This window comes from Oryza sativa, chromosome 5 (genome assembly GCF_034140825.1).
Source record: "Oryza sativa Japonica Group chromosome 5, ASM3414082v1".
In the NCBI taxonomy this organism is placed as follows: domain Eukaryota; kingdom Viridiplantae; phylum Streptophyta; class Magnoliopsida; order Poales; family Poaceae; genus Oryza; species Oryza sativa.
Genome location: NC_089039.1, coordinates 8024985 through 8037541, shown reverse-complemented (window position 1 = coordinate 8037541; position 12557 = coordinate 8024985). Strand labels below are relative to the sequence as shown.

General features: G+C 41.8%; 1 protein-coding gene across 1 annotated transcript; it reads right to left on the bottom strand.

The window, feature by feature from the left end:
• Nucleotides 1-952: 952 nt before the first annotated feature.
• LOC4338163 (probable aquaporin TIP4-1) lies at nt 953-3229 on the bottom strand. The gene is made up of 3 exons (NM_001420283.1): nt 2910-3229; nt 2556-2809; nt 953-1634 (listed from the first exon to the last, which is right to left on the bottom strand). The coding sequence occupies exons 1-3, from the start codon at nt 3037-3039 to the stop codon at nt 1263-1265; spliced, it is 756 nt and encodes a 251-aa protein (NP_001407212.1). The 5' UTR covers nt 3040-3229; the 3' UTR covers nt 953-1262.
• Between the last annotated feature and the right edge of the window lie 9328 nt (nt 3230-12557).

Here is a 12557-nt window from a genome sequence, read left to right as displayed (position 1 = left end):
AGGAAGACGTTGTCGCTAGGGGAGCAAATGACGCCGTCGTCGAAGCAACCGCTAGTCGTCAGAGAAGACTTCGAGCTTCCCGCCGGTGGCGGCGACACCCGCGAGAACATGTGGCCAACGCCATTTGGGGTCCTGAGCTCGGCGGCGGCAGTGGGACCACAAGCCAGTGGCATGTGGGGGGTGGAGCTTGAGGCACCGTTGACAGAGATAGCCCTGAGCTTGCCAATGAAGGTGAGGATGGTGGGAGCGTTGAGCTAGCGAGGATTTGCTGCACACCATATTTTTTTTTAGGTAAAAGGTAGAGAGGCTCTACCTTATAACCATTGTATTAATGGTGATCGGTGGTTTACAAGGCCAAGTGGCCATTTAAAAAAGGGAAGGAGGAGATAAAATAATACAGAGGTAAAAAGTAAAGAAAGAAGAAGAAAGAAAGAGTAGAGCGTATGAATAGAAATGTCTGAATATTCTGGGTGAGCAGCGCTGTGATCATCTAGTTCAGTTTTGTTATCCAGCCTTGAATTTGCGCTCGATCTGCTGTTTTGACACGGTTCTTCCATAAGTCAGCCGACATTGTTCTACGTTCGGCACGTAGTCGTTCCACTTCTTCAGCTCCATTACAAACTTGTTTGGAAAAATAGCATTTTATACCTTACGAATTTTTGGCGATACCCGATACCAAAATTAAAATTGAAGTAAGATAGCAGTTGAAACTGGCGCATAGACAGTCAACTCCATGAATGTGGTGAGTTCATTATGATCATAACAGTTTTGGGCCAAATTGATGGGCCAAGCAAGCAGGTATGCATATTGCACTGGCAGCACAGATAATAGCTGCAATGAGCCATTGATTTTTTCAGTTCTTGGATCTCCTTGTGTTTCTATGCTGCTAGGTGTACATAGCCATAACAGTTAGCATTTTGTTTAGATGATATATGAAGAGCTTGAGGTCAAGTTGATACCCATTTGAAATGAATTTTACTGAATTCATTTGAAAATGTTTACATAGATTCTAATTTCAAAACCACATGGCATTCGCCGATTTACAACAGACCAACTACCGGACTACATTTTATACTAACAAAAAAATCATATCCCAAACAATCTTTTTACATGGCTGATTATCAACGTTGATAAAATCCTCGAGGGCAAAAAGAAAATAATAATTATACAGCCCTTACAGGCCTACAAGCTGCACAAGCATCTTATTACTACCTGGCAATATATGCATTCTGCAAATGAAACCATCTAAAGAGACCAGACTACTAAAAGGAATTATCTAGCAGAGGCTCATGGGTCCTCTTGACCAAGAACAATGACTCATAGACCAGCCCAGCGAGAGGCCCGCCAATCAGCGGCCCGAGCCAGTAGATCCAGTGGTGGGTCCACACTCCAGTGGCCAGCGCCGGCCCAAATGACCGGGCCGGGTTCATTGACGCGCCGGAGAAGTTGCCACCAGCGATGGTGTTGGCACCGACGATGAGGCCCGTGAGCAGCGGGCCGAAGCCCGGGACCGAGCTCCGCGGGTCAAGGATGGTCGCGTAGACGACGAAGAGGAGGGAGAAGGTTAGGATGATCTCCATGACCAGGCCCTGCATGGGCCCTATCCCTGAGCCCAGAGTGTGCACCGGGGTCGCCTGCATTGCACATTACGACAGTTTGGTTAGATTGTGAGGAAGATACCTATCGTGTTCAGCTTACACATGAATACAAGATGCTTGAAAAGAACAGAAAACCAGATGGTGATGTGGCCTTTAATTTATACTTATTTAGCACAGGTGTGAACTTGTTATACTTAGGAGTGATGAATTTGCTTATGTATCTATGTGGACTAACCGGAAAGTACGATCAAGTGACTTGGTCTCGCCTATGTTAGTCTTCAACTTGTATTTTTAAACCAGCTATTCCAATTCCCAAGGGTCAGTGTTGCTAACAGCGTGTTTAACTTGGCTAACTTGTACTAACTTTGTGATACATATGCTTTACAAACCAAGACTCTAGAGGGTTTTTGAGACTTCAGGCACTAAAGCAGAATACAAACCTGGAAGTTCATCAGAGTCACTAACAGCATAATGATTCATATCTTATACGACTTTGGTTGACTTTGGTTGAAGCAATCGGCAGTTGTTATCCAAATAAGAAAACAAAACTATAGATTGAACTAGAATTCTCACAGTTCTGAATCACAAAACTGATTTAAAAAGGCTTGTAACTAATGGTTTTCAGCAAAGTCTTTTTTTTTTTGGTAAACTGAACCAACTGAATCACAGGATTAAAAACCTGACAATCTTTGAAGTTCCTCAACAATTACTACTATAAAACCTTAAACCCACAGAAGTTTATCAGGTGAATTATTAGTAAATTAACCCAGCATCTCATCTGGTCCCAAAAAAAGCTAACAAAAACAAATTTAGAAGTTGATGGCCACGGACAAATCGAGAGAACGACATGATTCCACCCCCAAATAAAAAAAATTTCCTCCTCTTTTCACGGATCCTAATTTTGACAGGCAAAGAAAGAAAGAAAGAATTAACGGCGGTGACGGGTTGGGTGCTTACCATGCCGCCGGTGAGGTAGCGGAGGAGGATGCAGGCGAGGGAGGAAGCCAGCAGCTGGGCGGCGACGTAGAGCGCCGACCTGAACGCCGTGATGTGCCCCCGCGCCAGCAGCGCCACCGTCACCGCCGGGTTCAGGTGCCCGCCGGACACGTGGAACCCCGCCGTCACCAGCACCCCCGCCGCCAGCGCCGTCGCGATCGCCACCCCCGCCAGCGCCGCCATCGGCATCGCCGCCCCCGCCACCTCCGGCACCCCTAACCCCAACCCAAAATTAAACTCCATTTTTTAACCAAAAAAAAAACGAAAATATTTAATCGACCGGAGAAGGGAGCGGCGGCGAGCGGCGGGGCTTACCTGCGGCCATGGTGGCGGCGACGCCGGTGAAGACGAAGACGAAGGTGAGGACGAGCTCGGCCAGCACGGCGCGGACGCACCCGGCGTCGACGACCTCGCCGTGGTCGCACGGATCCACCTCCTTCGCCATGGCCCGGAATCGATCCCAAAGCTCTCGCCTTTCCTCAATGGAGAAGATCCGCAAGATCAAAAAAAAAAAAGAAAAGAATTGCAGAGAGATTTGCTTCGTGAATATCCGAGGGGATGAAAAGGGCAGCAAAAAGTGCGATGATATTATTTTTCTTTTCTTTTTGCCAAGGTGGGGTTCTCTCCTCTGCTCTGCCTGTCTCCTCTGCTTTCCTCTGCTTTTTATAGCGGATTAGGAACCAAGATTGAGGAAGGTGATTAGTTTCTTAATCTAAGTATGTGGCTGAGGAATCAGGGGTGTCTCATTCTAGCAAACAAAGCTGTGGCTGCGACATGGCTATCAAGAAAGCGAAACTGTTTGTGCCCATTTGGTTGTTTTCCTTGTCAGAATGATTATTGAAATGGGATCCAAGAAATGTTTCTAGTACGTACTGTACATTGTTTTTATCGTTACAAATGTGTCTTGATAACCGGTTTATGTATTGATACAGATGGCATATGAATTCAGTCCAATTTTGTACGACTTCTTTCCAATCACAAAGTTTACTCACATTTTTCAATAAGAGAGAATTCTACTTTTGTCACGCTTTAGTTTGTGTTTAGATTAGCTAAAAAGGATAAAAGTATTGAATGAGGCAGTACAAAAATTTTAATTGCATTTTTATGAGACAGAAATCCATGGGTGCCATCTCACTGGAAACTGGACACTTGCTACTCACTGAAATACTCCACATGGCAACCAAGAGCCCTAGTACTCCATAAACTAATCCTTTCTTCATTAGATTATGATTTTCAACTAACATATTTTAATACCATATGAGCATAGGACACGACAGGTGTCCAAATCTTGCTTGTCCTAACCGCCTTGTAAAATTACAAAAACACCCCTTCCATTACTTAGCAGCAACTCCTTTGCCTACCCAACCAGAAGTCACTTCTTCTTCTTCCATCATTCCAGATGGCCTACACGTCGAGCTCCTCCCGTTGGTACACGTCGGTTTCAGCGCGTGACTTTTCTGTTCCACGTCACCATCCACAATTCATTTCAAAATACTAGAAAAGAAACAAAAAGAAAAAGGAAAAATTAGAAATGAAGTGATGACTTGTCGACTTGACAAGTGAGCAGTGATGTGCTTTTTGACAAAAACTAATTCAACAGTGGCGTTGTTAAACTTATTATGGTCGCTTTCTTATCTGGAGTTATCCAATTGCGCAATTCGCATATGCTTCCATAGTTTTTGCCGGCCAGGGTTCTGTCAAATTCAAGTGTACCTAGTCAAACTCTTACTCCTATACAACAATAGTTTGGTGTCACTTTGTTGATCTGGATGCATCACCCCTCTAATGCTAGTTGCATTAACAAATCAAAAGTACTCTTACTTACAAAAGTACAAAACATATACTCCCTCCGTTTCAAAATGTTTGACACAGTTGACTTTTTAAGTACGTGTTTGACCATTCGTCTTATTCAAAAATTTTAAGTAATTATTTATTCTTTTCATATCATTTGATTCATTATTAAATATACTTTCACGTACACATATAGTTTTACATATTTCATAAAATTTTTTGAATAAGACGAACGGTCAAACATGTGCTAAAAAGTCAACGGTGTCAAACATTTTGAAATTGAGGGAGTATATGTCAACATACTTAATACCCTAACTGTTTTAAATTACTTGTTCTAACTTCGTCCTAAGACAAACATTTGTATCTTCGATATCAATTTCTAACATTGTAAGATTTATATTTTTATATTTATCTTGAGAAATACTTTCATAATATATAATTTACCTATTGTTAAACTACAATTTCTTTTAGAAGTTGATTGTCACGAATAGACATATGTACTCTCTCTATTTCACAATGTAAGTCATTCTAGTATTTTCCATCTAGACATATATATAAGTTTAGATTCATTAACATCAATATGAATGTGAAAAATGTTAGAATGACTTACATTGTGAAACGGAGGAAGTAGTATATTTGATTTAGAACAAAGCCGAAACGACAAACAACTTAAAACGAATGGATCAATGAAAGTGTCAAGTGTGTGTTACAATATAATTGTCATGGTGCAGATACAAGCGTACTCTGCAGGACCATTTTGCAGTTGCATGTCACTATTGATTACCTGCAAGTTGATGAAGCAGCTGGTTGTGCTAATGAGTGATCGATCAGGAAGGGGATGTGTACGTAGGGTGCAGAGCAGAGCATGCAGTGCAGATGTGTAGCAACAAAATATCTGGTTTGGTGGTTACCGATCGATGTGGTAGCCAGTCTCATATGCATGCGTGATATGAGGCCAACAAGTAGTTAGACCGGGCCAAAGTTGAGGCTCAACTTGGCATTTTTGATTGGTCGTCGGCAATGCATGAATGAATGAATGGGGTTTGCATTGGGGATAATGATTTGTTCAAATCTAAATCTTGTTTGAAGATGATTCGATCTGTGTCGACTGGGAAATCGTCTGGGGACAGAACGGGTTCATGGCCAACCTAGCTATCTCGATCTATTGATGAGCCGATCGATTGTGAGGTCGTAGCAGGAGTTCATTTTTGGTTTGTGCAGAGAAAGAATCGTAGTTGTCTTTTTTGTTTCTATTGCCCTCAATTTGTACCGTACTGTGAAATACAATAAATTATCTAATAGTACTAGTAAAAATGACATCGGTTATTTAGTGAGGGGGAAATTAATGCTTCTCCATCTCTTAAAGCAACGTGTATTTAGGAAAGAATTGTGGATAGTACACATGTTGTTAATTCTGCTATCACCTATATGACGGAAGTCCCTTATATTAAAGAACGGAACGGATAAAGTAATTTTTTGTCGAATTACTCATTTCGTTATAAAATATTGTACTTGATTAAACAACACTAATACTTAAATCTTGATTTGTAATACTAAATTATGTTTAATACAGTACTGGTTTGTCATATTTTAGACAGGAAAGGGTAGATAGTTAGCAACTTATTACTACCATACATTTATCGATAAGTTCAAGAGATATTTCCAGCTGCTGTTGCTGTGTGTCGCACAAAACATCTCAAAGTATCTGCCGCCTTGTTTGACTAATCATCAATCAGGGCCTGTTTGGCACAGCTCCAGCTCCAGCTTCACCCCTCCTAGAGCTGGAGCTCAGCCAAACAGTTTCAGCTCCACCAAAACTGGGAGTGGAGTTGGGTGGAGCTCTCTCATAAAATGAACTGGAGTTGTGAAGCTGGGTTTAGGCAGCTCCACAACTCCACTCCAGACCCAACTCCTGGAGTTAAATTTAGGAGTTGGAGCTGTACCAAACGTGCCCTCATTGTTACTTCTCCGTAGATTGCTACGGAGTAGTGAGTCTAGTGACATGTTCAGTTCTCCTCTTCGAAAATGGAGTACTATCCCAAAAACATTTACACACTAGTAGGTCAACAAAAAAAAAATCTGAAAATATCTGAGAAGAGGACTGGAGGAGGGGAGAAGGCAAAGCTTGAAGAGGTCCAACAATGTCACTACAGTGATGACTATGGTCCCCGGCGGCGACAGGTCGGCGTCGCTGCCTAGCTACCAGTGCCCACCTATGACTATGAGAGGCTAGGAAAGGGAAAACATGCTAGGTAGGATAGGAGGATGGCTCCCGTTAAAAGAAAAATATATGCCGGAAACATAAAAACTACCGTAGAATTTTAACATGGACATTTGAAATTTGTCACGTTACTACGAGTAAATCTTTAACTTCTATTAAAACTTTTATTGATGGTTAAATTTAAGAGTTGTTGAAAATTTAATCATAACTCAGCATATTTTAATCTAAAATATTAAGAGAATAATCATAACATACATAATTAGAAGCGATCTAGCGATGAGACTAAACGTAAACATGAGCATACTTAAGGTAAAATAAGCATAGACATCGTTTATATTCACATAGGATTGAAATCCTATGGATAACATTGTTAACATGTAAATAACAAGAAGAAAATCAAATAAAGTTCAATTTTATACCCAGAGAACGGTGCAGAAGATGTTGAAGCATTCGTATTGGCTCCGTTGATGTTGTTTCCTCCGTTCTCTCTAGTAGAAACCATGGTAAAGCAAGTAGAGGAAGATGCAATGTTGTCGTCGAAGAACCAGAGCAGTCGCGCTTGAAGCGTTACCCAAAAACATGATTGCCCGCCTACCCGTGCAGGTTCTCAAACGGACGGAGTTCCTTGCGTGCAGGTGAACATAACCGGTGAAGGATTCTACAGCGCAGGAACAGAGAAGGAGGAACAGAGGAGGAGGAACCGGTGAAGTGCAAGAGACGTCGGGAAGAACTTATCTTCTTCCTTCTAGTCGCTGCGGAGTATATATATGTGAGCGCGAGAGTAACGTTTGGGATCATCAATCACGATGTTTAAATTCGTAACCGATGTGCTCGTTAATATTGAATTAATTCACAATGTTTAATTCCGTAACCGACGGAATCAATTCACGGCATTTAATCCCGTAACCGACGCGCTCGTTGATACGGAATCAGTTCACGACGTTTAATCCCGTAACTGACGGAATCAATTCACGACGTTTAATTCCGTAACCGACACACTTGTTAATACAGAATCAATTCTACGACGTTTAATTCTATAACCGACGGAATCAATTCACGGCGTTTTATTACCGCCCGTTACAAGACGGAATCAATTCACGACGTTATTACCGTCCGTTACAAAACGAGAGAGAGAAGTAGCCTGCCTCGCCTCGCCCCGTCCCGCCCCGGCTGGCTGTCCACGCACCATCTCAACCGGTCAACAGAGACTCTCAACTAGCTCCATATTTAAGTTGAGACCTCTTCACTTAGATTTCTACAGTGGTATTATTACCCATAGCACTTAATGTGGGCTAATGGAATTTATTAGGATTTAATTGGGTGTAGCCCATTAATCTAACAAGAGTAAAGTTTTAATCATGGCGATGTGAACAAATCTCGAACGTTCATTTTCTATTTTACGGTAGTTTTTAAGTTTACAACTACATATTTAGCTTTCTCAGGATTAATGGGTGAGAGATGTTTTGTCTTGTATTTTTCACAGTTATTAGGCAGTAGTTTTTCACGTTTGTCTCCCCCCCCCCCCCCCTCCTCCCGCTAACGCGCCCGCGGCAACCTCCTGTGGAAGACAACATGTTAACAAAAAATTATCGTGAAAGTACAAATATTGGAATTTCGATTGGAATTTAACAGAGCTTGTTTTTCCACCTCCAGCGAGCTCATGCCCCCTCTCACAAAACCATGTGAGTGCTAGCATAGCAATCTGCGCTCCACCATGGCTTCTTCCTAAGCAAGGTGGCTTCTTCTAGAACCTGGGTGACAAAAAATGTTTTCTGATCGTCGATTAATTTTTATAGTTATTTTCACTGATAAACAATAGCAACTCCCGGGATAGAGCTGGACGATTGCTCGGTCAGCCAGGGAGCCAACTCCACCACTGAAAAAGAAAAGAAAAAGAAAAAAAAGACTAACTTGTATATATACCGTTGGATGGTGATTAGACGGTGAAGTTAAAATCCACTAGAAAAACCTTAAAATAGATCAGGTAAGTGACTTATATAGTGATTGGACCTATATTGCACTCGAAATCGAATTATTAGTCAAATTTGGTTGATGCAAAGCTACAGTAGGCATCCACAAAACACATGGAAAATAATTAAAGCTAAAGAATCTTCCAAATGATTAAAATACGGCAAAAACCAAGGCTATATTTAGTTCCGCAAAAATTTTCCAGCATGTCACATTAAATGTTTAGACACATGCATAGAGTATTAAATATAGACAAAAAGAAAAACTAATTACACAGATTGCGTGTAATTGCGAGACGAATCTTTTAAGCCTAATTGCTCCATGATTTGCTAATGTGGTGCTACAGTAAATATTTGCTAAGATAGATTAGTTAGGCTTAATAAATTCGTCTCGCAGTTTATATGTAGAATCTGTAATTTGTTTTGTTATTAGTATACGTTTAATACTCCGATGTGACACGCTAAAACTTTTCGCCCTGATCTAAACACAGCCCAATCATAGGTGGACGGTCGTGTAGGGTGTGGATGGTAGGACAGAGAGATCCATGTCGTCCTCGATTGTGCTCCCGAGGAAGGGCTGATCCGTACAGTAGTAGTAGTAGGTCCCCTCTTCTCCCACGACGACGCACTTGCAACACTTGGATGGCAACCGGCTAACAGCAAGACCACAATCTAGTAGCGTGCAGCGGTCTCTGGCCGACCAGACGCTATTTTAGCCTCACTTTGTAACGGCTTGGGGTTGGGGCTGGTCAAGGTTAGGTCCTGTTTGGGAAGCTTGCCCCAGCTATAGCTTTTCTCAAAAACCGCTTCGGCTAGAAGTTGCCCCAAACAGTCCACAGTTTCTGAGAATCTGTAGTTATAGATTCTGAAACCAGAAGCTGGAGAAGCTGGGTCTCAGAGCTTTTCCAGATTCTCAGAAGCTGGCTACCAGACAGCTGCTTGTCAGAATCTAAAGCTCTTCTAAACAGGCCCACTCCAAAATTTTTTACCCTGTCACATCGAACGTTTGAATATTTACATAAAGTATTAAATATAGGCTAAAAAATAACTAATTGTACAGATTGTGACTAATTTACGAGACGAATCTTTTAAGCCTAATTGGTACATGATTTGATAACGTGGTGCTACAATAAATATTTGCTAATGATGGATTAATTAGGCTTAATAAATTTGTCTCGCAGTTTGCTAATAGATTCTATAATTAGTTTTTTTATTAGTGGTCAAACACCCCATACGACACCTATATAGTACCCAGTAAATTCGCTAAAACTTTCCGCGCCGAATCTAAACACACCCTCAGTAGCGAACGTTGGCGATAAGACCGAAGAAATCATGTCCCGTCTCGTGTGTGCATGAACACGTACGATTCCTCGGTTCCATATGCCTGTGTGTGTGTGTGGGCGATGAAAGGAGCGTTTGGTATTAGGACAAGCGTTTCCCTTTCGTGATGGACGACTGGACACTGGAGTAGAAGTACTCCTACTAGTGAGTGAGTAAAATTGGCAGATGGGTTCGTGATGAATCACATGGTGCAGATGTACGTACGCGATGCATCCCCAGGGCCAGGCAGCCCAGCGCACCTAGCTAGCAAACTGGCGAGCAGAGAGAACGGGGGGCCATTGGCATGGTCCACGACTTCTGGGTTTAGACGTTTGGTTGGGTGCAGAACCCGCGACCGCGAGCCGAATGGGTGGAGCGACCACCAAGAATATTCACCACGTGGCGCAGGCCGCCACGGCGACTTGACTACTGTTGAGTGTTGAGTCTTCATCAGGGGAGTGAGTGAGAACAAAATTTTTTTTTTGTCTAATTTACTCTTTTATTAGAACACTTATTTAAAGATCGGACTCGGTTAAAAATTAATTGTAAAAATAAACTTTCGGCCGTCGCTTGTTCGAGCGGCCTGGGATGCCATTCCCGACACCCCAAAGGGCCAATCCATGGCCACCGCATCGCCTCCGGCGGTGAGACTGGGCAGCCGCTCCACCCACCACCTTCCTCCCCATCTCATTCCTTTTTCCATTCCTTTTCCATTTTCTTATAATGGAATAAAAATTCCAGTCTTTGCTTCAAAGAAGATACATCAACTTATTACAAAATTCTCTCGAAGAAAGCAAATGCCCAGGCAACAATAAGAACATAAATAATAAACCAACACACAAGGAGAAAACAATTATTGAAGTCAATTTGTGAAATCCTTTCCTTTTTTCCTCTCTCTTTCTACTCCAGTTTCGTTTTCTTGGTGTTTTGGAAGTTTTCTTGGCAGCTTGGTAGTTGCCAGGCCGGCAAGGGCCCAATTCAACTGTGGCACCCCCGGATAACTCCGGATCTAACGGCAGCCGTTCAGGGAGATGCAGTGACAATTGGTAGTGGGGAGGTGCGTTGGCTGCGCCGGCCACCAGTCGCTAGCTACGCCTCCTACTTGCGTGCAGTGGGATGGTGGCCTAGTTCTTGGCGGCTTAATGGTTGTCATGCCGATGAGGGCCAGATCCACCGGTGGCGTCCCGAGAGAGCATCGGACCTGATGATGGTCGTCGTTCAGGGAGGCGGCGGCAGGCAAGTGCTCACCTATGACTATGAGAGGCCAGAATAGGGAAAACAGGCTAGGTAGGAGGATGGTTCCGGTTAATGCCTTTGTTCGATTAAGAGGGGATTGAAATGGATTAGATAGAATGAGAAAATAATTTCACATCGTAATAGATGCGAAGTAAATTCCCTCTAATCTCTCCCTTAGATCTTATCGGTTAATCCTCAAGAGAGGGAGATTGGAGGGATTTATTCAACACCTATTATAATATGAAATTATTTTCCCTTATTCCCCCTTCAAATCGAACAAGGTCTCATGGGGATTAACCGATCATGATGTAAGGAAAAATATGTGGTGGAAACCCTAGGATATTAAAATGAATGTATAATATTTATTCACGTCACCACGAGTAAATCTTTTATTTCTCTTAAAACTTCTACTAACAGTTAAATCCAAAAGTAAATGTTTTACTTATAATAATATGGATACATATCGAAAGTACATTTTTTTTGTCGTACGATGATTTTTAAGTTTCTAGAATATATATGTGGTTTACACTTCATATTTACTCCTAGTTGGATACATGGATGGGTGATGAGATGATTTTGTACGGTCTCAGCTTTGACTATTTCTCTTGAATTTTCCACGGTTATTTAATTAGGGGCTGCTTTTCACGTTTTGTCCTCCCCTCCCCCCGGGCAACCTTGTATGGAAGACATATTAAAAAAATCATGAAGTACAGATTTGCTAGCTGGCAATGGAGTCAGATTGTGCTTACATCCAGGGGTGAAAAGTTTTAGTGGGTCATATCAGATATACGGGCACACATTTAAAGTATTAAACGTGGACTAATAACAAAACAAATTACAGATTCCGTCTGTAAACTGCGAGACGAATTTATTAAGCCTAATTAATCCATCATTAGCAAATATTAAAAGATTCGTCTCGCAATTTACACGCAAACTGTGTAATTTTTTTCGTTTATATTTAATACTCCTTGCATGTGTATAAACATTCGACGTGACAGGATGAAAAATTTTGTCATGGGATCTGAACAGGCCCTTAGTCAGCTGGCTTAAAATAGTTTCAGGGGTGTTTAGATCCAGGGGTGTAGAGTTTTGGCGTGTCACATCGGGTATTATATAGGGTGTCGCATGGGGGTGTTCAGGCACTAATAAAAAAAAACTAATTACAGTATCCGTCAGTAAACCGCGAGACGAATTTATTAAGCCTAATTAATCCATCAATATCACATGTTTACTATAGAACCACATTGTCAAATCATGGAGCAATTAGGCTTAAAAGATTTGTCTCGCAAAGTAGTCGCAATCTGTGCAATTAGTTATTTTTTTAGCCTATATTTAATACTTCACGCAAGTTTCAAACGTTCAATATGACAAGATGTAAAATTTTAGGGTAGATATAAACAAGCCCTCAATTGGAACTTAACGGAGCTT

Coding starts and splice junctions, on each gene's coding strand:
- LOC4338163 (NM_001420283.1), bottom strand. CDS start 3,039: ATGGCGAAGGAGGTGGATCCGTGCGACCACGGCGAGGTCGTCGACGCC. Junction 2,810..2,909: donor CGCCGCCACCATGGCCGCAG/GTAAGCCCCGCC, acceptor GGTTGGGGTTAG/GGGTGCCGGAGGTGGCGGGG. Junction 1,635..2,555: donor GCTACCTCACCGGCGGCATG/GTAAGCACCCAA, acceptor TGTGCAATGCAG/GCGACCCCGGTGCACACTCT.